The sequence below is a fragment of the Plecotus auritus genome, assembly GCF_963455305.1.
Source record: "Plecotus auritus genome assembly, chromosome: 1".
In the NCBI taxonomy this organism is placed as follows: Eukaryota; Metazoa; Chordata; class Mammalia; order Chiroptera; family Vespertilionidae; genus Plecotus; species Plecotus auritus.
The window spans coordinates 95,174,806-95,201,766 of NC_137770.1; the positions used below are offsets into that span (position 1 = coordinate 95,174,806).

Genomic DNA, 26,961 nt, shown 5'->3' on the forward strand with positions numbered 1-26,961 from the left:
TGCATACAAGTCCTTTGGTTGATCTCTTACCCCCTCACTGCCCCCCTCCTTCCCCTGAGGTTGGTTTGTTCGATGCCTCTTTTCTGTGCTTTTAAGATGTTTTTGCTAAACTTGTTTTTGATTAGTAAGAGTTTTAGTCTTGTACCTAGGCAGATTTCCAAAAGTAAACTTGTGTTGCCTTAAAATAAAACCTATCCTTGTTTTATGGATCTCTCTTTCTCTCACCTTCAATAGCGAACTTATATAGACCAAATTAGGAATCCTTTAGCTATACAACTGTTATTTAAAAAAAAAAAAAAAAAAAAAAAAAAAAAAAAATATATATATATATATATATATATTGATTGATTGCAGAGAGGAAGGGAGAGAGAGAGAGATAGAAGCATCAATGATGAGAGAGAATCATTGATCAGCTGCTTCCTGCATGCCCCCTACTGGGGATCAAGCCTGCAACCCGGGCATGTGCCCTGACCGAGAATTGAACTGTGACCTCCTGGTTCATAGGTCAAAGCTCAACCACTGAGCCACGCCTGCTGGGCTATTTGGGGGTTTTACTTTTGTCTTTGCAGGCATTTTTCCAGAATAAGTATACCAAATTCATATACATTTTTATTTACCCCTGACTTACAATTTCTAAAAATCAGACCTGAAAACATACTTTAGCCCTGACCAGGTATCTCAGGTGGTTAGAGCGTTGCTCCGATAAGCCAAGGCTGTGGGTTTGAATCCCAGAAGAATCAATCAATGAATGCATAAGTAAGTGGAAAAACAAATCCATGTTTCTCTCTCCTTTCCTCTCAAATCAATAAATTAAAGGAAGAAAGAAAAAAAGGAAAATATAATTTAAACTCAAGAGATAAATCATCTTTGACAATCTTAAGTCTAACAACTTTAAAGAAATGGCTTTTTGTTAAATAGTTCATTTAAAAAAAAAATAAAATAAACAGCCCTAGCTGGTTTGGCTCAGTGGATAGAGCGTTGGCCTACACACTGAAGGGTGCTGGGTTCGATTCTGGTCAAGGGCACATGACCGGGTTGCGGGCTCAATCCCCAGGAGGGTGAGTGCTGGAGGCAGCCAATCAATGATTTTCTCATCATTGATGTCTCTCTCTCTCTCTCTCTCTCTCTCTCTCTCTCTCTCTCTCTCTCTCCTCTCCCCCTTCCTCTTTGAAATCAATAAAAATATAAAACACACACACACACACACACACAAACCCTAATCAACAATAAAGTTACCTTAGCAGCTTGAGATTCTCTTAAGTAATATTTTAAAAGGTCAGAAAGTTTGAGGTCCTCATCAGCAGACACTCGTGCTTCTATTTTCTGAAAAAGGGGAAGAAAATTGGCATTTATTCATCACTTATATTATACACTCAGTGTTTTCTTTCTTAATTACTGTAAATAATTAAAGTTATAAATAACTATAGTTAAAATTAAAAAACCCTGCACATCTACCAGAATAGCTAAAATAAAACAGTACCAAGTATTACAAGCTTGTGCAGCAACCCAATGCTCATTCTTTTTGGTGGGAATGTAAACTGATACAATCATTTAGGGAAATGTTTTGGAAATAACTACAAAATCTTTTCTTCACATGGATACCCTGGGACCCACCAATTCCCCTTCTAGTTATGTACACCCAACAGAAATGTGCACTATGTTCAACTGAAGATACACAAGAATGGTCTTAGCAGTACCATTTGTAAAGAGCTCCAAACTAGAAACTATCCAATGGTCTACCAACAGTAGAACAGATAAATTTAGTATATCCTTGCAATAGCATACTATACAGTAGTAAGAATGAAGGAAATATACCTACTTGTAACAACATGGATGAATCTTATGTACATAATGTTGACTAAATGAAACTAGACACAAAAGAATGCATACTGCATTTATAGAAAACATGAAAATAAAACTAACCTATGCTGTTAGAAGCTAGGATAGTGGTTAGCCTTATAGGAATTGGTAGCTAGGAAGGGCATCTGGGTTGCTGGTAATGTTCTCTTTCTTGATTTGGGTGTTCATTACATGGATGTGTTAAATTTGTAAAATTTCACTGAGATGGGGAGGGAACCACGTGGAGGGGGACAGTGGTTTGGGAGGTAAAGGGCAGACATCTGTAATACTCTCAACAATAAAGGCTGAACAAAAAATTTCACTGAAAAGTACACTTTTGATATGTGCTGTTTCCTATATGTATAATATACTTAAATACAAAGTCCTGAAGTTTCTACAAAATATTACTTTATGGAGAAATAAACTCAGGAAACTTTGTAACCCAATAGTAAAAGCATAGACACAAAGAATATCCAAAAGTGATGGAGATACATCAATTTAGACAGATTGGGATTACATGCTTTATGGATGCTGGATGCTTTTAAACAAGGCTCTTCTTACATTAAGAAGTACGGTATGTGCCCTTCCCCTGAATCTGAGCTCTGAGACTGCTTGACTGACGCAGAAGTGATGCTGTGGCAGTTTCCAGGCTTAGGTCTTATTAAACTAGCAGCTTCCACTTCCCACCATGAGGGATGCCCACTTTATTTATTTATTTGTTTGTTTGTTTATTTATTTATTTCAGAGAGAAAGGGAGAGGGAGAAAGAGCTAGAAACATCAATGATGAGAGAGAATCATTGATGGGTTGCCTCCTGCATGCGCTCCACTGGGGATCGAGCCAGCAACCTGGGCATGTGCCCTGACTGGGAAATGAACCATGATTTCCTGGTTCATAGGTTGATGCTCAACCACTGAGCCACACCGATTGGGCTGGGATTCTCACTTTTAGAACCTACCCACTGTGTTGTGAGGAAGCCTCAACAATTCCTTGGAAAAGCCACGTGTAGGTGTTATAGCTAATAGCCCTAACAGCAGTCTCAGCTGACAGCCAGAATCAACCCCAGACATGAGTGAAAGAGCCTTTAGATGATTCCAGTCCCTAGCCTTCATATCTTCCCTATTGAGGTCACCATGGAGCAGAAGCACACCATCAGGGATGTGCCCTTTCTGAATTCCTGACCCAAAGAATCCATTAGCATAATAAAATGGTTGTCGTTTTAAGCTACCGATTTCAGGATGCTTTGTTACACAGCAAGAATAACCAGAATACCATGCAAATACTAAAAGAAATAAGGACTGTGGTGGCTATGGAAATGCACCACGCAGATCTCCTTTAAGAGAAATTGCTTACTCCAAGGAACATAGTTGATTGGTAGTCTCAACTGCAATTTCTCTGGATCCAGAACCATGTTCGTACCAAGGTAATCTGCCACCCTCTCCTTCTTGTCTCGGCTGTACCCAGACAATGACAAAGCACAATGCCAGCCCATTTCTGCCTGACACAGAATTCCTTTAATGGGCAACTCTGGCTCAAAGACTCCTCTCTGACCTGGACGGAACATTCTTAGAACTCTGCTACAGTTTGGAACTCTTCCTACCTAGTCCTCTTTCCTCTGCCTTCTTCTTTCACAGGTATAGACCTGCATTGTGGTCTGTAGGCTCTTCCTGTCTATTCTTGCTCCTTCCTCTTTGTTCCTCACTATAAATCTCTTGCATATCTAATCCCATCCTGTCATCCCAGCCAGTGTGGTCCAGTTGGTTAAGTGCCATCCTATGCACCAGGAGATTGCTGGCTCGATTCCAGGTCAGGACACATGCCTGAGTGGTGGGCTCCATCCCCAATAGGGGGCATGCAGGAGGCAGCTGGTCAATGTTTCTCTCTTACTGATGTTTCTATCACTCTCTCTGAAATCAATAAAAACATTAAAAAAGAATTGACATATAGCCCTTTCCGGTGTAGCACAGTGGTTAGAGCATCGGCCCACGCACCAAAGGGTCATTGGTTCAATTTCTGGTCAAAGGCACATACCTGGATTGTAGGTTTGATCCCTGCCTATGGTTGGGGTGTGCAAGGGAGGCAACTGTTGGATGTGTCCCTCTCGCACTGATGTTTCTGTATTTCTCTCTCTAGCCCCTCTCCTTCCCTCCCTCCCTCCCACTCTCTCTTAAAAAAAAAAAAAAATCAATGGAAATATCCTCCGGTGAGAATTAACAACAAAAAAGAGCTGACATAAGGCTATTTTGATACAGATCCCTATTCTTATGATGTAAATGCACACACAAAAAAAACGTATCTTTCCAGAAAATATTCTCTTGTACAAATATCAAGGGCAGAATAATGGGCTATATGGACCCTAGTATAACAACATTTAGATATTTAAAAACTTTTTCCTTTGTGAGAGAATATCTTCTTTTACTTGTCTCTACTACATTATCACTCAATTAAAAGGTCATGTTGAAATCAGATTTCTACAATGAACTAGACACTACCACTCTCAGCTAAATACTATTAATCATCTAATAAACATTTTTACTATTCTATCAAGTGATAAAAATGTTAAATATTATATCTAGAACTGATCCTCGAAAACCAAGATTATGTCATTATTAAATTACTACTACCAGCCCTGACCGGTGTGGCTCAGTGGATAGAGCAGGGGTCATCAAACTACGACCTGTGGGCCACATGCGGCCTGCCGAGGACATTTATCCGGCCCGCCGGGTGCCGCTGCCTGTCCTGCTTAGCAGCCGACTCGTCCCGGGCCCGCAGTACGCATAGGAATTTGTTCATAGTTTTTTTTTTTTAAACTATAGTCCGGCCTTCCAACGGTCTGAGGGACAGTGAACTGGCCCTCTGTTTAAAAACTTTGAGGACCCCTGGTAGAGCGTCGGCCTGCGGACTGAAGGGTCCCAGGTTCGATTCCGGTCAAGGGCATGTACCTGGGTTTCGGGCACATCCCCAGTAGGGGGCGTGCAGGAGGCAGCTGATCGATGTTTCTCTCTCGTCGATGTTTCTAACTCTCTATCCCTCTCCCTTCCTCTCTGTAAAAAAATCAATAAAATATATTTAAAAAGAATAAATTACTACTACCATGAATGAAACCTTCTGCAGTTGTATGTATATATATTTTTAAACTGTACATCTTTTTTAAAAAATATATTTTTATTGATTTCAGAGAGGAAGAGAGATAGACACATCAATGATGAGAGAGAATCATTGATCAGCTGCCTCCTGCATGCCTCCTACTGGGGATCAAGCCCTCAACCTGGGCATGTGCTCTTGACTGGAATCGAACCCGGACCCTTTAGTCTGCAGGCCGATGCTATATCCACTGAGCCAAACCCGCTAGGGTTGCAGTTGTATATGATACAACTCACTTTAAACCACTTTATTTTTGTTTTTTTTAAATTTTTTTTTAAAGTTTCTATTTAGGTCCGTTGTCCATTTCTTTCTTTTTTTTTTTTTAATATATTTTATTGATATTTCACAGAGAGGAAGGGAGAGGGATAGAGAGCTAGAAACATCGATGAGAGAGAAACATCGATCAGCTGCCTCCTGCACACCCCACACTGGGGATGTGCCCGCAACCAAGGTACATGCCCTTGACCGGAATCGAACCCGGGACCTTTCAGTCCGCAGGCCGATGCTCTATCCACTGAGCCAAACCGGTTTCGGCCACTTTAAACCACTTTAAACCAATGTGTCAAGGGGGATCAAAAGCAATATAGTCTTGGTCAAGGGACAATGAATCTAACAACTTTCTTCTAGCTTACAAAGCCCCAGAAAAGGATCATTCTTCATAAAAATAAACCCAGTCTCCATAATAAACATGTTTTCTGATAGAATACAGACATCTACATAAATACCAAAAGGCCATAATAAAAACCAAATTTCCTGAAAGACTCTCAAATTTTCAAATCTAAATCTGTTTCTTAATCCTTCTGAAATATAACTCTTCTTCCTCAATAAAGCTAAATAAGTTAAACACAACAGTATGCAGATTTTTGGATTATCAAAGATTAATTAATAGTACTTACTCTCGTTTTATCAAACAGTTCTGAAACTTTGAGAAAAAATCTGGAAGAGAAAAATATTTAATCAGAAGCTACCTTTAAATAATTTTCTATTTCAAATGTTCAGAGAATACATAATGCCCTAAATCAAATGAATAATGAACATCCTTGTCTCATTATAGTAATATTTAATGGTCTTATTTTCTTCATTTAACAAAAATATCTTTGTACTTCCACCCATAACAAATTTCTTGAAATCTGTTGTTACAGAAAATCTTCCCATTTTAAGATAACAGTCTAAGTCATACAATAAAACCTAAAAACTTTGTATTGATATTCTTTAGTAATATGCCCCATAATACTAAATGAAACCCATACCTTCACATTATTACAGAAGTACAAAACAATCACATCCAAAGAGACAAAAGGCCGATTTAAATGGAAAACAATGAAGTTGGAGTAGTTTTTGAAGATATCTGACAGCTATGTTTTAAACATTTTCAAACAGGGCTGCTTTGTTTTGGAAAACAACAGAAATCAGTAACCAACTTCTATCTTAGAATTCACTTTCACTTTATATTAAACAGCCTCTCACCACCAACTAAAAAAACCCCAATGCAAAACTACTAAAGGGTATTCTGTAAAATATGTAACTATAGATGGCACTATAATTGGATTATGGCAAATACTACTGAAAGCTAAAACACAATTTCATGAACGTCACTTTACTTCAAAGAACTTGCTTTGACAGGTTTATGTCAGATAACACTTGGCAAGGTTGCCCTTCTAACTCTTTGGGAAGGCAAGCATGTTAATTAGTGTGAACTATGGTACCTTGCTTTGCTGAAAAACTTGGATTTTACATGTCTACTGAGAGGCTACGTTAGAGGAAAAGTTCAAGGATGTGGTTTGAGAAAGGCATGAACAATGTACATAGTTTTCTCACTTAACATTTAAAAAGAAGTGAATTATTTCTCACTGAAGAGTTGGGTTAAAACAATATTATAGGAGCAACTAAAATTAAGTCCCGTTAGATTACAATTAAAGTGAAGCCCTAGCTGGTTTGGCTCAGTGGATAGAGCATCAGCCTGTGGACTGAAGGGTCCCAGGTTCGATTCTAGTCAAGGGCACATGCCCGGGTTGCGGGCTCAATCCCCAGTGGGGGGAGAGGTAGCCGATCAATGATTCTCGTTGCTGTTTCTTTTCTTTTTCTTTTTTTTTTTAAAAAAATATTTTTTTATTGATTTTTTACAGAGAGAAAGGGAGAGGGATAGAGAGCTAGAAACATCGATGAGAGAGAAACATCGATCAGCTGCCTCCTGCACACTCCCTACTGGGTATGTGCCCGCAACCAAGGTACATGCCCTTGACCGGAATCGAACCTGGGACCTTTCAGTCTGCAGGCCGACGCTCTATCCACTGAGCCAAACCGGTTAGGGCTCTCGTTGCTGTTTCTAACTCTCTCTCTCTCTCCCTCCCTTCCTCTCTGAAATCAATAAAAATATTTTTAAAAAAATTAAAGTGAAAAACTAGCATACCATAAAGTAAATAACGGACAGCTGTGTAGGCAAACTTCCAGAGGGTGATTTTACACTAACATGCAAACACCTTCCTCATCTGACTGCCTTAACATTCACTAAATTATAAAAACTAGAACAGCCAGTCTCTTTAAAAAGTACAAACTGATAGCATTAAATTTCACTTTAAATGTCAATTTGGTGCCCTAGCTGGTTTTGCTCAGTGGATAGAGCATTGGCCTGCGGACTGAAGGGTCCCAAGTTCGATTCTGGCCAAGGGCACATGCTCGGGTTGTGGGCTCCATCCTCCCCAGTAGGGGGGCATGCAGGAGGCAGCCAATTAATAATTTTGTCTCATTGATGTTTCTCTCTCCCTCTCCTTCTCTCTCTGAAATCAATAAAAATATATTAAAAAAAAAAAAAGTCAATTTGGGCCCAGACAGAGTGGCTCAGTTGGCTAAGCATCCATTGTCTTGCGCACTGAAAGGTTGATGGTTAGTCAGGACACATATGAAAGGCAGCCTCCAATCAATGTTTCTATCTTCTCACTTTTATATGTTTCTCTCTCTCCCTTCTTCTCTCTAAGCATGTCGGAGGGTGAGGATTAAAAAACAAACAAATGAACACACAAACAAAGTCAATTTGGCTCTGGCAGGTATGGCTCAGTTGTTTGGAAAGTCATCCTGTATACTGAAAGGTGGCGGATTAGATTCTTAGTCAGGGTACATGCAGGAGGCAACCGATCAATGTTTCTCTCTCACATCAATGTTTCTCTTTCTCTCTCCCTTCCTCTAAAATAAAAACAAAAGTCAATATGGCCTTCTATGAAATACATGTATGTAATTCCAAACAGCATTTTTAATTTATAATAAACATTATCAAAACCTAAGAATATTTTGACATAAAGTCTGTCTCTCCATCTCACCCTTATACACACACACCAGACCATTTTCATCAAGTGAAACTTCGTAAAGTTAAAAAATATATACATTAAGGTCCATTTTTATTTTCCAGATTTTAAAAATTGACACGAACTTAGAGAAGCTCCTTGTTATCAATGTGTTTTGAGAAAAATATTCTAAAATGTCTACTGCGTCTGAAATATTGTGTGCGCGCAGTCTGCCAACAAAAGTTTTATTTTATTTATATTTACTGTTTTTAAAAAATCAGAATCCTTACTTGCATATATCTGTAGAATCCTGAGTTCCTAAAGCATATAATGAAGAACCAATTCTATTGTAATCGTCTGCAGCACCTATGGAAAAAGGTTCAAGAATTTAATATATTTATTCTTTAATTAAAAAATACTGAGCATCTACCTGCCAAACAATGTGTATGTAATAGGAGATAGCCAAAGTCCACTGAAGGAAATTAGAAAAACTATAATACAATATGATGAATATTACATTAGAAGGAGGTACAAACTACTGTGGGAGCAGTAGAAACAGATGATTTCACCTGAGTAAGTCATAGGAGGATTTACAGACACTGCAGAATGAGTTTGAGCTTGTAGGATGAGCAAATCTTTACCAGGTAATGTGTAAGGAAGATAATTTCAAATAAAAAGGGAAGAGCATGGATCAAGGCCAGAGAGGCATAAAAGAACATTGTATATTCAGAGAGCCTTCTGGGACTATGGCACTGAAGGGTACAGAGGGAAAGTAGATGGAGTTGAAGATGAAAAAATAAACTGGAAGCATCTTGGGGAAAAAGGGTAAGCCATGATAAAGTCTGCATTTGGTCTTGTAGGAATGGGTGTTATTAAACATTTTACAATCCTAGTAGTGGTAAATCAACCTGATAAGGATGTTAGTTTTTAAAAAATACTGTTGCCCTAGCCAGGTTGGTTCAGTGAATAGAGCATCAGCCTGTGGCCTGAAGGGTCCTGGGTTTGATTGAGGTCAAGGGCACGTACGTACCAGTTGCAGGCTCGATCCCTGGCCCCAGTCGGAGCAGTTTTGGGAGGCAACCAATGGATGTTTCTCTCTCTCCCCCCTCCCTTCCACTCTCTTTCTCAAAAAAAGAAAAAAAAAAAGAAAAAAAAAGAAAAAAGAAAAGACAAATATTCTTGGGTGAGGATTAACAAAAAAAATAAAAAAAGATACTGCTTCCTAGAATAAAGACTAGAAGTGCAGAGACACAGAAAATGGAGTAACCAACCTAGAAACTGAGAGCCAGGATCAACATAGTGGGAACAGTGAGAGCACAGAGGAACTAACAAAGCTAAAAGATATTTAGGAAATGTAATAGGGAGAATTTATAAACAGTAGACCTGATGTAGGAGGGAAAATTATGGAGCTTGGGAAGCTAGATAAATGGTGCCACCATTATTCTTGGGTACTAGAAGCAAAGTACCAAACTTTAGCACAACACTCTTCCTAAGGCTTGTTCCACAGGACAATGCACTTGTTGAGAAAAGATTATATATAACAGATGCTTCTATTGGGTTCAGAAAAAGGATAGTAGAATGCTATGGTTAAGAGGCTGGACCTAGAACCAAACTGCCTAGGACCCAATCCCATCTTCCAAACTCACCAGCTACATGACCTTGGACATATATCACTTAACCTGTCTATGCCTCAGTTTCCTCATCTGGAAATGGGGATAATAATGGTACCCGCCTTATATTATTATTTGGAGAATTAAATACATTAGTAAATGTTACTATATACATGGCACATAATAAGTATAGTACTAATTAATGAGATCCAAGACACTGCCTAATGTATGAAAATTTCCACTTACACTAGCAGTATTTTTACAAGGCTTTAATGTGTTTATTCCCTAATGAAACAGTAATCCTTACATCATACTTTATTATGTCATTTAAAATTACATTAGCCCTAGCTGGTTTGACTTAGTGGTTAAGAGTGTTGGCCTACGGATTGAATGGTCCCAGGTTTGATTCCGGTCAAGGGCACGTACCTTGGTTGCAGGCTCAATACCTAGCCCTGGTCAGGGTACATACGGAAGGCAACCAATCAATGTATCTCTCTCACATCGATGTTTCTCTCTCTCTGTCTCTCGCCCTCTCTTCCATTCTCTCTAAAAATCAATGGAAAAATATCCTCAGGTGAGGATTAACAAAATAAAAAACAAAACACTAAAAACAAAAAAAACATTAAACCCATACGACTAAAATTTAACTTTTATAAAGAAACTTTTGACCTGAGTGAGCGGTGTAGCTCAGTGGTTGAGCATTGACCTATGAACCAGGAGTCTGGTTCAATTCCCGATCAACATGCCCGGGTTGTGGGCTCGATCCCGGTATGGGGTGTGCAGGAGGCAGCCAATCAATGATTCTCTCTTATCATGGATGTTTCTATCTCCCTCTCTGAAATCAATAAAAAAATATTTTTAAAAAACGCACTCAGAAAACTAGTAATTTAAGAGAATTTTCTCAACCTAAAAAAAGTCATCTAGGAAACCTACACCTAACTTCACAATTAATGGTTTAAGACTAAATACTTTCCCAAGAAGATAAGGATCAAGGTAAAGATGCCTGCCCTCAACACTTCCATCAGCACAGTAGTGGAAGGTAGACTACAGTACAATGGTGCAAAGAAAAGAAGGAAATGGCATCTAAACTGGAAAGGAAGTACAATTATTTTTATTAGCAGATGACCATCTATGTAGAAAATACTAAGGAATCTACAAAATAGTTACTAGAACTAGTGAATTTATTTATTTAGTAAGGTTGCAAGATATAAGATCAATATTGAAAATACACTGTATTTTTACACATTAGCAAAAAACAACCAAAAACTGAAAGGTAAAAAACACATAATTTACAAAGCATCCAGAAATAATCAAGGATCAATCTAACTAAAGATGTATAAGATCTGTACAATGGTAACTATAAAACATTGTTGGAAGAATTTAGAGACCTAACTAAATGGAAAGTATGCCACATTCATGTAGAGAAGATCAATTTAAAATGTCAATCCTCTAAATTTGAAAAAAAAAAAAATGATAAAAAAAAAATAAAACATACCAACTCCTAAAAAAAAAAAAAAAAATTAAATGTCAATCCTCTCCAAATTGATCTACAGATTCTATACAATTCCAGTTATAATCTTAGCTGGCATTTTTGTAAAAAGTGACAAGCTGATTTTAAAATCTGTATGAAAATATAAACTACCTAGAGGGGCCAAAACAACTTTAAAAATATTTTTATTGATTTCAGAGAAGAAGGAAGAGGGAGAGATAGATAGAAACATCAATAATGAGAGAGAATCATTGATCGGCTGCCTCCTGCACTCCCCGCTACTGGGAACTGAGCCTGCAACTGGGGCATCTGTCCTTGACTAGAATTGAAACTGGGACCCTTCAGTTTGCAGGCCGACGCTCTATCCACTGAGTCAAACCAGCCAGGGCCAAAACAACTTTTATAAAGAAGAATAAAATTGGAGGACTTATACAAGAAAAGATGTTTAAAATCACTGGTTATTAGAAAAATGCAAATTAAAACCACATCAAGACACCACTATACTTATTAGAATGGCTAAAATTAAAAAGACTGATTATCCTTTTTTATTTTTTTAAATATATTTCTTTATTGATTTCAGAGAGGAAGGAAGGAGAGAGAGAGAAACATCCATGATGAGAGAGAATCATGGATCGGCTGCCTCCTGCACGCCCCCTACTGGGGATCGAGCCCGCAACCCGGGCATGTGCCCTGACCGGAAATCGAACCCGGGACCCTTCAGTCTGCAGACTGACGCTCTATCCACTGAGCCACATTGGCCAGGGTTGATTATCCTTCTTTAAAATAAATTTTTTTAATTGATTTCAGAGAGGAAGGGAGAGGGAGAGATAGAAACATCAATGATGAGAGAGAATCATTGATCGGCTGCCTCCTGCATGCCCCTTACTGGGGTCCAAACCTGTAACCCGGGCATGTGCCCTTGACCAGAATCGAACCTGGGACCCATTCAGTCTGCAGGCTGATGTCCTATCCATTGAGCCAAACCAGCTAGGGCCTGATTATCCTTCTTAACAAGGATGAAGAATAATTCTCACGCACAGCTGATAGGAATGTAAAATTGTATAATCATTTTGGGAAAAAGTTTGGCATTTAAAAAAAAGTTATACTTCACCACATGACCCAGCCATTCTATTTCTAGATATTACCCAAGAGAAATGAAAGCATAGGTCTATACAAATACTTACATAAAATGGCTCATGTAAGCTTTATTCACAATAGCCAATAGCTAGTAACAACTCGAATGTTCACCAACAGCTATATAAACAATCATAATATATCCATAAAATGGAATACCACTCAGCAATACAAAGTAATAAACTATTGATATGCACAACATGGATGAATTTCAAAATAATTTTGTTGAATTTCAAAGCTAGACAATAAAGTGTCCATACTGTATTATTCCACTTGAAATGCAAACTGATCTATAGAGACAAAAAGCAAAACAGTGGTTGCCTGGATACATGAGTGGGACAGAGGGATTACGAAGGGTCACAAAGAAACTTTTGGTGGTGACGGATATGTTCATTTAATTTTACTCTAGTGATGATTTCAAACATATGTCAAAATTTATCAAATTGCATAATATCAACATTGCATCTTATTGATATCAATTATAAATCAATAAAGCTGCTAAAAACCATTAGCCTATCTTGCTTGCATTTTGAATGGATTGTTTACACACACAATTTTATAACATTATATATTTAGAAAGTATCAGTTCAATAAATGATGTAAATCCTGACATACTTGAAAGTTGACACATTTCAGTGTACAGTATCAAAAATATTCACTAATATCATTAATCTCAGACAAGTCTTTATTTTTTCAAAATCTTACCAATTATTTTTATTGGCATTTAAAATATAATTGATATAGCGAAATAGATGTAAAATAGAACACACCATGGAAGCAAATGAAGAACACATCAATTTTTAAACAGTTTATAAAAAATCAAGAATGGAATTTCACACAAGACTTTAATTATTGTTATGCAAACTCATGGTAATGAGAACAAGTTTTCCGAACTTCTAATTATTGCTGAGGAGCTTGACTTTTATCATTGTCCACAAATATTGTCAGTTGTTTTCCTTAAAGTGACAGACTTACTTAGTGAATTTTTAAGAAAATGTCTAACAAACACTAAAGTCTGAGTAATCATAGTCTGTCGGCCATTCTTTTAAGTAAAAATGGTGTTTTATGAAAAAAGTAGCTAGGTCAGTTGCAACTCAATTACTAAAATGCTTTACTAGAGAAAACCATCATACTTCAGTATATGAAGTGCTTTATGCATACCTCCCATTTTACTACGTAAGGGATGAAAAAAAAAAAGTGTACTCAAGGACATTCTTAAATGAACTTTGAGGGAAAGAATACCGTGATTATTATTAGTACAGTCTGATGCCACTGCCTTGATTTGTGCTAAGGTACCAGCAATTTTATTCATCACTAGAGGCCTGGTGCATGAAAATTCGTGCACTGCCTCAGCCAGGCCTGTGCCCTCTCACAGTCCAGGAGCCTTCAGGGGATGTCTGACTGATGGCTTAGGCCTACAGTCTGACCTCCCTCTGCGGTAGGTGACTGGGTGGGCCGATCAGGGTACAGCGCCTGCTGGCCCTGCCCCCCTCCCGATTGCCCCTCCGCTCCTGTTGGTCGCCACCGCCCCCCGATCGCCGTCCCCTCCCTCTGCCCACTGGCACGCACCTTGGCTGGCCTGGCGCCACCTGCTCGCTGGCCCTGCCCCCCGCCAACCCATCATTCTGCCGTTCGGTCAATTTGCATATTATGCTTTTATTATACAGGATGGCTTTTGCATTATGAATATAAATGTTGACCTAGCTGGTTTGGCTCAGTGGATAGAGCGTCAGTCTGTGGACCAAAGGGTCACAGGTTCGATTCTGGTCAAGGGCATTAAAAAAAAAAAATAAACATCAACATGATGAAAAAGGCAAAAGGCATCATAGTATTATTATGAAAATGGTTTGACATCAGACTTACTAAAAAGGGCCTCAGAACCAAGGCTTCTTAGACCACAGTTTAAGAAACGCTGCTCTATATCAAGACTTTTACAAACTGTAAATAACATAAGTAAAACCTTACTTTTGTGGGATCTTGTCATCCTATCAGATTTAGCAGATGCATCTTTAACTCGGTTATGATATTCTAAAAGGAATGTTCGTTCATGCTCAAAGAAATCATCTACATCCTATAGGATCAAAAGAAAATATGAACTTTTTTCAACTGTTTGCTTTAGTGTAATATAAAAACCATTTTGTTATTATTATAATCACAAAAGATCATTAGTAAAACAGCATCCTATCCTTAATAATCAGACATTATATTGATTTCACCAACAAGTTCAGACTTCAATAAACATGAATTTCTATCTATCAAGTAAGAGATCTTCTATGGTTTTGCAGCTGAAGGCTTAGAGCTCCCCATATAGTTCTCTGAAACGTGTTCCTACTCATGCTCTGCCTTTACACCCCAAAAAATACATTATTGTCAGTGGGAGTGACCAATTGTTTTTGAGAAAAAAAAGAAAAAAATTCTGATGGACATGTCTATTTCTCTTGGTCTATTATGTATACTATGGGCCGTTTCAGAAGGCTGGGAGCAATTATTATATCAACCACTGTCTTCAATTTTTTTTTTGGAGCCAAGTTAGATAAACATCAAAATAAAAATTATTAACAGTACTTTCCTCCTTTCTAAAATGTCCATTGTTTATTGAAAAAGCACCAGTTGAAATGATGTAATTCAAGATCCACATCAACAGAAAACTAGAAGCCAAAGTTAATACTGACAAAATGACATTTAAATCTGTAATTCATGTGTACCAGTTCTGCTAACTGTAAAAATAGGGATAACATTAACTTGCAGGATTGTAGTGAAGATTAAATAAGAAAATGTGGGCTATCAAACATCACACTGTAAATGTTAAAAAATTTTAGTTACTGCCCTAACCCATTTGGCTCAGTGGATAAGAGCATCGGCTTGTGGACTGAAAGGTCCCAGGTTCAATTCCGGTCAAGGGCATGTACCTTGGTTGCGGGCACATCCCCAGTAGGAGGTGTGCAGGAGGCAGCTGATCGATGTTTCTCTCTCATCGATGTTTCTAACTCTCTATCCCTCTCCCTTCCTCTCTGTAAAAAAGCAATAAAATATATTAAAAAAATTTTAGTTACTACTTTATCAAAATCCTAATCAATATAGTGGTTTACACTAAGTGCTAAGAAAAATGTTCAATATTAGTGCATAAGCAGCATCAAAATGGAAGCAGGCTGAGTCCTTATTAGAAAGTAGCCACAGCACATGCAGAGTCAACATATCAATTGACCTATTTCTGAAAAATCAAAGTATAAATCAAATAAATAGTACTTTACACCTAAGTTTTATTGTAGATGTATCTATAAAACAGGTAACGATGACAAAGCAGCATTATTTATAGCTTAGTAATTGCTTGATAGTATAATATAAGCATTTTATTCTTATATATTAATGGTAAGAGTCTTCAGACAAATTAAGTCTTGTATCATTTTAGGACACCATTAAGAAAAATTTAGGTGTTATGTAAATAAATAATTAACTTTGTAAGTATTTTTACACATATTATCTCATTCAGTCTTTCTAACAATCCTGTGAGCCAGGTGGTATTTTTAACTGCATTTTGAAAATGGGAAACAGATTCAGAGAAAGAGACTTTTCTCAAGATCATATAGCTACTATGAGACAAGACCAAAACATCAACTTAACTCTTCTAGTTCTCAATCTGAATCCAGAACTGCTCCTAACATTTGTAAGGCCAAGGGCTAGTGTACAAATGGAAGGAGTCCTTTTTTATTTTTAAAGATAAACCTTTTCTTTAATTAATTAATTAGAGAGGAAGGGAGAGGGATAGAGAGATAGAAACATCGATGAAAGAGGAACATCATCAATCGGCTGCCTCCTGCACACATCCCTACTGGGGATTGAGTCCACAACCCAGGCATGTGCCCTGACCAGGAATCGAACCAGTTACCTCTTGGTTCCTGGGCTGATGCTCAACTGCTGAGCCACATTTATTTCCCACCCTGCAGCTCTGCAGGGTATCCAGAGGGATTTCTTGTGCATGAGGCTGGACAGTACATCCTGTATACTGATTTTCTCCCCTGTGCCTTCCCTCTACTCAGTTGTCCTATAGTCACCCTTTGACCACCGATTGAGTACACACACCAGTAGCACTGTCTACCCACTGGAGGATGGACTCAGGGAAAAAGCCCATGCAGGACCTGGAGGTAGGCTTGGAATTTGGCCAAAGATATCTAGGGTTCTAGATAACTGGAGCACTGTTTGGTCTGGAGGAAGGGGCGTGGGCTTCAGGTGGGCAAATTCCCTTGGACCTGCAAATCTTTGACTCTTGGAGAAGGAAGCTCTAAAGAGTGTACCCAAGGTAGGGGGCCCAATTTCTTAGGGCTAACGATTCTACTGCCCAAGTTTCTCTTTTACTCGAATATAATCTTCTACATATCTAAATTTTCAGTCTAGCTTCCTTTTAAAAGGAATAAATTCTTGCCCTAGCTGAATAGAGCATCTATTCTTTCTGAAATCAATAAAAATATATATTTTTAAAAAAGGAGTAAATTCTCAAATACTTCTATTAATCAAATAAAATCTTACCTTTACTCCTGAAACAATTACTCCATCTGCTGATTTAACCATGTTTTTAAAGAAATCTTCAAGTTTCTCTTTTTTATTTTTTCCTCGCACACTCAACTGAAAGAAAGGTAAGTAGAAGTTAGCATTTTAAAAAATAACAAATGGAAAATAACACCTCTTTTACACTTTGATGTCAACAGGGCAATTTCAAAAGGATCCCAGTTTTTAAACTTAATAAAGTAGCAATTTCATCATGTATATTAATGGTTTTCAAACTTCAGGGAATTAAAGAAGAGTTTGGCCTCACCCCAAAGATTCAGATTCAGCTGATCTACAAAAAGGCCTACATATCTCAGTGTATATTTAATAATTCTGTTGCAAGTAGACCTCTCATCATATTCTGTCTAGCACTACTATATAATGTAAAGACAACTAAAATGTTAACTCAGGAGTTCCTTTAAATATAAAATTTATTGGTGAACAATATACCACCATACGCTTCTGCAAAAAGTCTGAAAATTTATTCTGCACATTCTTCACTCTAAATTCATCCAAACATCATCTACTGTACTGTTTTTGGTGTCAGCAACTTCTAGTTCAAGGGACACAAAAGATGACTTTGAGTGGCATGAATAGTTATCTAAGGCAAAACTGAGAAGCAGCTAATAACTCTGACTTTACCACTTGCTACATCAGGGTGTCCCATAAAGGAGCATCCTATCTAACTTCCTTATCTATTGGCATGGCTTCAATGCTCACCTTTATGTAAATAACTCACAAATCTCTATCACTATCCCTCAGCTTTTTCTGATTCATAGATCCAACTGCCTATATAGTATCCATTTTAAAAAATATATTTTTATTGATTTCAGAGAGGAAGGGAGAGGGAGAGAGAGATAGAAACATCAATGATGAGAGAGAATCATTGATCGGCTGCCTCCTGCACGCCCCCTACTGGGATCGAGCTCACAACCCGGGCATTGTGCCCTTGACTGGAATCAAACCCGGGACTCTTCAGTCCACAGGCTAAAGTTCTATCTACTGAGCCAAACCAGCTAGGACCATATATATATCATATCCTTACATGGAGATTATGCTAATCTCACATCACACGAGTTTAAGACAGTGCTCATTATACACTCTCCACAATCTAAACTCCAAATTTTTCCTCTTCCTGGTCCCTATTCATGGCTCTCCATCCAACCAGTCTCTCACACTCCTATATACACCCTTAAAACCCCATACCTCTCATTAAAATTCTTTAAAAAAATATATTTTACTGATTTTTTACAGAGAGGAAAGGAGAGGGATAGAGAGTTAGAAACATCACTGAGAGAGAAGCATCGATCAGCTGCTTCCTGCACAACCCTTACTGGGGATGTGCCCGCAACCAAGGTACATGCCCTTGGCTGGAATTGAACCTGGAACCCTTCAGTTCGCAGGCCGATGCTCTAGCCACTGAGCCAAACTGGTTAGGGCTCTCATTAAAATTCTTGAAATAATCTACAATTTATTTTTCTCACAGCTCAAATTCTACCAGCAAATGTCTGATATCTGTTCTTTATATTAACTCTGTCCTAGTAAATGTCCTCATTATCTCTGGCCTAGACTACTAGTTAACATCCTTCATCTCAATCCAATCCATTCTGCTGCTTTGGGATAACTTTCCAAAATCAAATTTTGAGTATCTTTTCTTTACTCAATAACTTTATAATTTCACAATGTTTGGAGAATAAAGGCTAATCTCCTTAGTATGTTATTAAAGATTTTCAACAATTTGATTCAATTTACCTTTCCACCCACCAACTCATCTCCACTGAAACTTATGTTCCAAATAATTCTCAAAAGAATCTCTGAACTTTTAGGTTCCTCTGTACCTGAAATGGTACCTCCTCTCCCATCAAAACTGCTATTCAGACTTAAACATCCAAATTAAAAGGCATCACTCTTCACGTAACCCTTCCTAGTTAGAATTCACTGCTCTATCTTTAGGGCCCCCAACACACACTGATTTTTTTAAACTGCATTTTTTGGATATTGATTAGTTCATTAATTTACTCATTTAACAATCTGCTAACAAATCTGTAGTAAGAGGTGATCTCTGTCCTTAAAATAATTTATGGTGTAGCAGAGGATACAAGGAGTAAACATATGATTAAGCATATAGTGTAAGGAGTATAATATTAGAGGTATCCATAACGCACTAGGAGAGCTTCCAAGGAACTTAAAACAGACTCAGGTAATGAGAAAGAAAAGAACAACTGAAGGTTGAATGACCAGTCAGAGGCAGCTTCAATAACCCAGATGAGGTTGTTGAAAGAAGTGGACACATTCCTAATATAGTAAAGGAGCAAAACAGATGGGATTTGTGACTTCTAATAGAAAGAGGGAGTAGGAGGAGTCATGGATAATTTGCAGGTTTTTAAAATTCTTTTAAAATTTTTATTGATTTTTAGAGAGAGAAGGGAAGGGAGGGGGGGAGGGAGAGAGGGAGGGAGAGAGCGAGAGAGCGAGAGCGAGAGAGCGAGAGAGCGAGAGAGCGAGAGAGAGAGAGAGAGAGAGAGAGAGAGAGAAACATGGATTGGCTGCCTCCTGCACTCCCAACTGAGCTATACCAACCAGGGTGTAAGTTTCAGGTTTTAAGGAACTGGGAAGTCAAGGTACCTTCTTTGAAATAGAGAATATAAGAGGAGGCATAGGTTTAAGGAAAAATTCAACTAAGGGTAAAATGCCAAGAGAACATCTAAGTGGAGCTTTTAATAAATATAACTGGGACTCAGGAGTGATACAGATTTATAAGTTAACAGCATAGTAGAGAATCTGAAACCATAGGAGTAGATTAGATCACTCAGGAATAATTTATGGAATCAGAAGTCTAGAGGAACTTATAGACTACTTGAGAACTCAATGAGGAAACTTGGAAGCATCAGATTTAAATGAATGGGTATATGGAGAAAAAAGATTGTGAAGGATACTGGGAAGTAGCCACACAGAGTTAAGAGGAAACTTAAAAAAAAAAAAAAAAAAAAAGAGAGAGGAAACTTAGAAGAGATTCCAAAGATCCAGAAGTACATGGGATCCAGCATAGCTAGAAAGGTATCTTAGTCAAAACAGAAAAGCACAATGTAATAAACCACATTAATAGAATTAAAGGACAAAAACCACATGAGCATCTCAATAGATGTTTTTTTTTTTTTTATGATAAAAACACTCACAAACTAGGAAAAGAAGGGAGCGTCTTCAACTTGCTAAAGGACATTTATGAAAAACCCAGAGCTAACATTATTTAATGGTGAATGCTTTCCTCCTAAGACAGAGACAAAACGAGGGAGGGTATCTACTCTTGCCATTTCTATTTAACATTGTACTGTAGGGTTTAGCCAGGGTAGTTAGGCAAGTAAAAGAAATAAAAGGCATCCAGATTGGAGAGGAAGATGTAAAAAAAAAAAGAAGTTAATAAATGAGTGTGGCTGCCAGGGTGGGTGAGGATTGTGGGAGATATAGGAAGGTCAGGGACTTGATTTCGGATTCGCTTCCATTCCCAATGAACAAGGTGAACATCTGATCAAGAGGAACTGCTTTGAACTGAAATAAGCTTTCATGAAAAATGGGAAAGAACTGTCTAAAGTCATAACCTTATAAATAATGGAGCAGGCACTCTAGGCTAGGTGAGAAAAAGTAAAGACAAAAGGGCTGCTAACAAAGTCAAAATGCAGGAGAGGGCAAAGAACAACTATATTGCCCTGGCCAGTGTGGCTCGTTGGTCAGAGTGTCAGCCTGTGAACTTGAAGGGTTGAGGGTTTGATTCCTGGTGAAGGGAATGAACCTGGGTTGTAGGTTCAATTCCCAGCCCTGGTTGGGGCACATGTGGGAAGCAACCAATCGATGTGACTTCTCTCACATCGATGTCTCCTCTCCCACCCCCAGTTTCTCCCTCCTTTCTACTCTCTTAAAAAAAAAAAATCAATGGAAAAATATCCTTGGGTGAGAATTAACAAAGAACAACTATAACGGGAATAGGGAAAAAGAGAGCTACAGGACAGAAGGCTATGTTTGGAACCCACAATACTAGTACTAGCGTTTAAGAACTCAGAAGGCAAGGTCCTGGGTGTGATCACTGATGAGTTAGCAAGAATTTAATGGAGGTTGGGTGTTAAATAGGTTAAATACTTAATCTACTGTTAAGTAGACTCAAACTATATCTACTAGAAACAGAAGGTAAAGTCACATAAGTAAAGCAATACCAAATGCAATCATTCCTCACAGCAATTACGATTTCTCATACAACTATATGATGAAAGCTTTTCTAGGCCTCACAGATGCTCTGTGACCTTTTTTAGACTTCAAGGTACCCTAGCTCTACTTCAACAACTTATCAGACCCATGACCCTCTGAAACATAGATAATAAACAGCACATACCGATTTCTTTTCCAGCACCACTGAATTGAATAAAGATCTGAGAAACAGCATTAGAAACAAGACTGAGCCCAGCTGGTGTGACTCAGTGGTTGAACATTCACCTATGAACCAGGAGGTCACAGTTTGATTCCCGGTCAGGGTACATGCCCAGGTTGCAGAATTGATCCCCAGTGGGAGGCATGTAGGAGGCAGCAGATCAATGATTCTCTCTTATCATTGATGTTTCTTTTTTTAAAAATATATTTTTATTGATTTCAGAGAGGAAGGGAGAGGGAGAGATAGAATCATCAATGACATATATATATATCATTTCCCAGATAAGAAAAAGCTAAAGGAGTTCATCACCACCAAACCAGTATTTTAAGAAACTAGAGGCCCGGTGCATGAAATTCGTGCCCTTGGGGTGGGGTCCTCTCAGCACGGCCTGCGCTCTCTCACAGTCTGGGAGCCCTCAGGGGATGTCCGATTGATGGCTTAGGCCTGCTCCCCTTGGGCAGCCTTAGCTCTGCCGTGGAGGTGGGAGAGGCTCCCACCACTGCCATTGTGCCCGCCAGCCATGAGTCCAGCTTCTGGCTGAGCAGCATTCCCCCTGTGGGAGCGCACTGACCACCAGGGTGCAGCTCCTGCGTTGAGCGTCTGCCTCCTGGTGGTCAGTGCACATCATAGCGACCAGTTGATCTGCTGTTTGATTTGCATATTAGCCCTTTATTATATAGGATTACTATATAGGATGTTAAAGGGACTTTTTCAAGAAGAAAAAAAAAGATAAAAAATATGAATAATAGTCCTGGTTGGTTTTCTGAGTGGTTAGAGCATTGGCCCTGATACTACACTTGATCTTAGCCAAAAGGCTGAGAAGCAATGAGCATTGGCCCTGAGATGGAAGGATTTCAGGTTCAATTCCTGGTTAACAGGACATACCTGGCTTGCAGGTTTCCATCCCTGGCCCAGTCAGGGCACATGTGGGAGGCAACCAATTGATGTGTCTCTCTCACATCAATGTTTCTCTCTCTCTCTCTCTCTCTCTCTCTCTCTCTCTCTCTCTCTCTCCTTTTCTAAAAAACCAATGGAAAAAATATCCTCAAGTGAGGACCAATAATAATAATAATAATAATGATAATAAAAACGGCAATAACTACATATCTATCAACATTACTTTAAAGAGGCAGATGGAGTAAATGCTCCAATTAAAAGATATAGGGTAGTTGAAAGGATAATAAAACAAGACCCTTACATGTGCTGTCTGCAAGACTCACTTCAGATTGAAAAACACACAAAGACTGAAAGTAAAGGGATGGAAAAAGATATTTCATGAAAATGGAAATGAAAAAAAAAAAAAAAAAAGAGCTGAGGCAGTAATACTTATACCAGACAAAATAGATTTTTTTTTTAAAAATATATTTTATTGATTTTTTACAGAGAGGAAGGGAGAGGGACAGAGAGTCAGAAACATCGATGAGAGAGAAACATCGATCAGCTGCCTCCTGCACACCCCCCACTGGGGACGTGCCCGCAACCAAGGTACATGCCCTTGACCGGAATCGAACCTGGGACCCTTCAGTCCGCAGGCTGACGCTCTATCCACTGAGCCAAACCGGTTTTGGCGACAAAATAGATTTTGAAACAAAGGCTGTAACAAGAGACAAAGAAGGGTCCTGACCGGTTTGGCTCAGTGGATAGAGCGTCGGCCTGCGGACTGGGGGGCCCCAGGTTCGATTCCGGTCAAGGGCATGTACCTTGGTTGCGGGCACGTCCCCAGTGGGGGGTGTGCAGGAGGCAGCTGATCGATGTTTCTCTCTCATCGATGTTTCTGACTCTCTGTCCCTCTCCCTTCCTCTCTGTAAAAAAAATCAATAAAATATATATTAAAAAAAAGAGACAAAGAAGGACCCAGCAATTCCACTTCTGGGTATTTATTCAAAGAAATCCAAACCACTAAATTGAAGATATATACATGTATGCTTATTTCAGCATTATTTATAATAGACAAGACATGGAAGCCACCTAAGTGTCCATCAAAAGACGAACAAAAGAAATGGTGCATATATACAATGGAATATAACTCAGCCATAAGAAAGAATGAAATCTTGCCCTCTGCAACAACATGGATGAACTTAGATAGAGAGCATTGTGCTGAGTGAAATAGTCAACAGAGAAAGACAAATGCCATATGATTTCACTTATATGTGGAATCTAAAAAAACCAAATAAATGAATCCTATCTAATGAGTAATATGCAAATTGACCATCACTCCAACACACAAGATGGCCGCCCCCATGTGGTCAAAGATGGCTGCCCCCCCTGCCCTAACCGGTTTGGCTTAGTGGATAGAGCGTCGGCCTGCGGACTGAAGGGTCCCGGGTTCGATTCCAGTCAGGGGCATGTGCCTTGGTTGCGGGCACATCCCCAGTGGAGGGTGTGCGGGAGGCAGCTGATCGATGTTTCTAACTCTCCCTCTCCCTTCCTCTCTATAAAAAATCAATAAAATATATTTAAAAAAAAAAAAAAAAAAGATGGCTGCCCCCAGGTGGACACAAGATGGCCGCCACAAGATGGCTGGCAGGGGAGGGCAGTTGGGAAGGACCAGGCCTGCAAGGGAGGGCAGTTGGGGGGGACCATGCCTACAGGGGAGGGCAGTTGTGGGCGATCAGGCAAGCAGGGAGGGCAGTTAGGGGTGACTGGGCCAGCAGGGAAGGGCAGTTGTGGGGGCCAGGCTTGCAGGGGAGGGAAGTTGGGGGGGACCAGGCCTGCAGGGAGGGGAGTTAAGGGTGACCAGGCCAGCAGAGGAGGGCAGTTGGGGGCAACCAGGCCAACAGGGGAGGGCAGAGGGGGGCCAGGTATGCAGGGGAGGACAGTTAGGGGCAATCGGGCCGGCCAGGGAGCAGTTATGTGTCGATCAGGCTGGCAGGGTAGTGGTTAGGGGGTGATCAGGCTGGCAGGCAGAAGCAGTTAGGGGCAATCAGGCAGGCAAGTGAGCGGTTGGGAGCCAGCAGTCTTGGATTGTGAGAGGGATGTCCGACCGCCCGTTTAGGCCCGATTTCAATTTTGGGCCTAAATGGGCAGTCGGACATCCCTCAAGGGGTCCCAGATTGGAGAGGGTGCAGGCTGGGCTGTGGGACACCCCCCCCCCCATGCATGAATTTTGTGCACCGGGCCTCTAGTAAATAAAATAAAAACAAACTCATAGATACAGAGAAAATTTTGACAGTTGCCAGCTGGGGCATGTGTGGGGGTCGGAGGAATGGGTGAAAAAGGAGAAAGGATTAAATAGTGCAAATTTGTAGTTACAAAATAGTCATAGCATAGTAAAAAATAAATCTACCTTGGTGGGAGAAAATTTATGAAATCCTGAGTTCTGAAAACTCTACTTATTAAGATGATTTAAACACTTAATAACCTTTCACCAATTATTTTAACAAATGTTAATTTACATCTTAATTGCCAGGCACTATTCTAAAATAGTGAGGATACAGTGGTGAAAAATTAAAATCTTGTTCTTAGAAAGCCTACATTTTTGTAGAGGGAGATAGATAATAAATATATAAACAAATTTTAAAAGTACAGATATATAATTTCAGATAGTTTTAAGGCTGTGGCACAGAGTACTTGGAACATAAGGCTGCTGCTTCTCTTGTTCAAGTGGCCTTGAACTGATACTACCATGCCTCACTTTACACCTATGCAGTCTACCAAATTATTACTAAGGTTTTAGTACAGGCCATAAGTAAGGACCAGCAAAAACAAACTCATAAAGGTAAAAAAGCGATGACAGCATTCTATATGTGTTTTCCACATGTTTTTAGCAACCCTCTTCATGAGTCATTTTTAGCTTTTTATAATTCACTAGAGGCTCAGTGCATGACATTCGTGCACCTGGAGGTGGGGAGAGGGGGGTGTCCCTCAGCCTGGCCTGCACCCTTTCGCAGTCTGGGAGCCCTTGGCGGATGTCTGACTGATGGCTTAGGCCCACTCCCTGGCCTCAGCTGTCAACCAGACATACTCAGTGCTGCCACGGAGGTGGGCTGCTGCGCTCCCCTTAGGGGAGCACACTGACCACCAGGGGGCAGCTCCTGCGTTGAGCATCTGCTCCCTGGTGGTCAGTGCACATCATAGCGACTTGTCGTTTCGCCGTTTGGTCGATCTGCATATTACCCTTTTATTATACAGGACTAGAGGCCTGGTGCACAAAATTCGTGCACGGGGGTGGGGGGGTCCCTCAGCCCAGTCTGCACCCTCTCCAATCTGGGACCCCTTGGGGGACATCCCGCTCACAATCCTGGACCGCTGGCTCCTAATTGGTCACCTGCCTGCCTGCCTGGTCGCCCCTAACTGCCCCCCCTGCTGGCCTGGTCGCCCCTAACTGTCCCCTTCTGCCGGCCAGGTCGCCCCTAACTGTCCCCTCGCTGCAGGCCTGGTCACTCCTAACTGCCCCTCCACCCCCGCCGGCCTGGTCACCCCTTACTGCTCCCCCGCCCACCCTGGCTGGCCTGGTCACCTCCAACTGCCCCACTCTGCTGGCCTGGTTGCCCCCAACTGCCCCCCTGCCCCCTGCCGACCTGGTTGCCCCTCACGGCCCCCCTGCCGGCCTGGTCGTCCCACGCAGCCTGCTGTTCAGTTGTTTGGTCGTCCCTCACTAACCCTCCTGCCGGCTTGGTCGCCCCACGCAGCCTGCTTGTTCAGTCCCTCACTAACCCCCCTGCTGGCCTGGTCGTAGGCAGCCATCTTGTGAGGGCGTGAGGGTTAATTTGCATATTACCTCTTTATTATATAGGATGATATAGCTAGCATTCTTTGCAATTTCTATTTATAAAAGACCATATGACAGTACCACATATCACATTTATGCTTGTGAAAGTACACATGCAATTTTTTTTGCCAGCACAATGAATGAAGAAATCTTTAAAGCTCAATTGCTTCAATCTCTCTTTCTGCACTAAAATAGTTTTTGTTTTTTCCTTCTCTAAAATAGAGTTTTTAGGCAGGGAGGGAAGGAGAAAAATTAAGTGTGATCAGCACGAAGGTCAGTTAAACAGATTAAGAGTCCATAATTAAAACAAAGGTAAACTAGAATTCTTTAAGCTCAAGCACCTTTCTGAATTCTCCATAAGGTTTCAGAAGATTCCAAACTCAAATTTAAGAAACATTAATCAATTTTATAACCTTATTTTTCTTTTAAAAAAAAATACTTTTAATGATTTCAGAGAGGAAGGGAAAGGGAGATAGAAACAATGATGAGAGAGAATCATTTATCGGCTGCTTCCTATATGCCCTCTACTGGAGATCGAGGCAGCAACTCAGGCATGTGCCCTGACCGGGAATCGAACTGTGACTGCCTGGTTTATGGGTTGACACTCAACCACTCGAGCAACACTGGCCAGGCTAACCTTATTTCTTAAGAAGTTCACAATTAAGGATGAAAATCAATGTCCCATGTAGTGACATGATATACTGTCATTTCTTCAATTAATCTACTCAAGTTCTATTGAAATACTGCCCTGCCATTGAAAAAGTGTCACTTTAAACTGCCTTTCTTGAAAAATAATAA

The 26,961-nt window shown here is 39.8% G+C and overlaps 1 protein-coding gene across 1 annotated transcript in view; it reads right to left on the bottom strand.

Moving 5' to 3' along the window:
• The window catches only part of SNX6 (sorting nexin 6), a 65,979-nt gene that overhangs the window by 16,475 nt on the left and 22,543 nt on the right, over positions 1-26,961 (bottom strand). The window contains exons 7-11 of the mRNA XM_080682545.1: positions 17,018-17,113; positions 14,459-14,564; positions 8,551-8,626; positions 5,879-5,918; positions 1,237-1,323 (exon numbers count right to left, since the gene is read on the bottom strand). Of these exons, the coding sequence (XP_080538671.1) occupies positions 1,237-1,323; positions 5,879-5,918; positions 8,551-8,626; positions 14,459-14,564; positions 17,018-17,113 (405 nt within the window). The remainder of the gene's footprint in view (positions 1-1,236; positions 1,324-5,878; positions 5,919-8,550; positions 8,627-14,458; positions 14,565-17,017; positions 17,114-26,961) is intronic.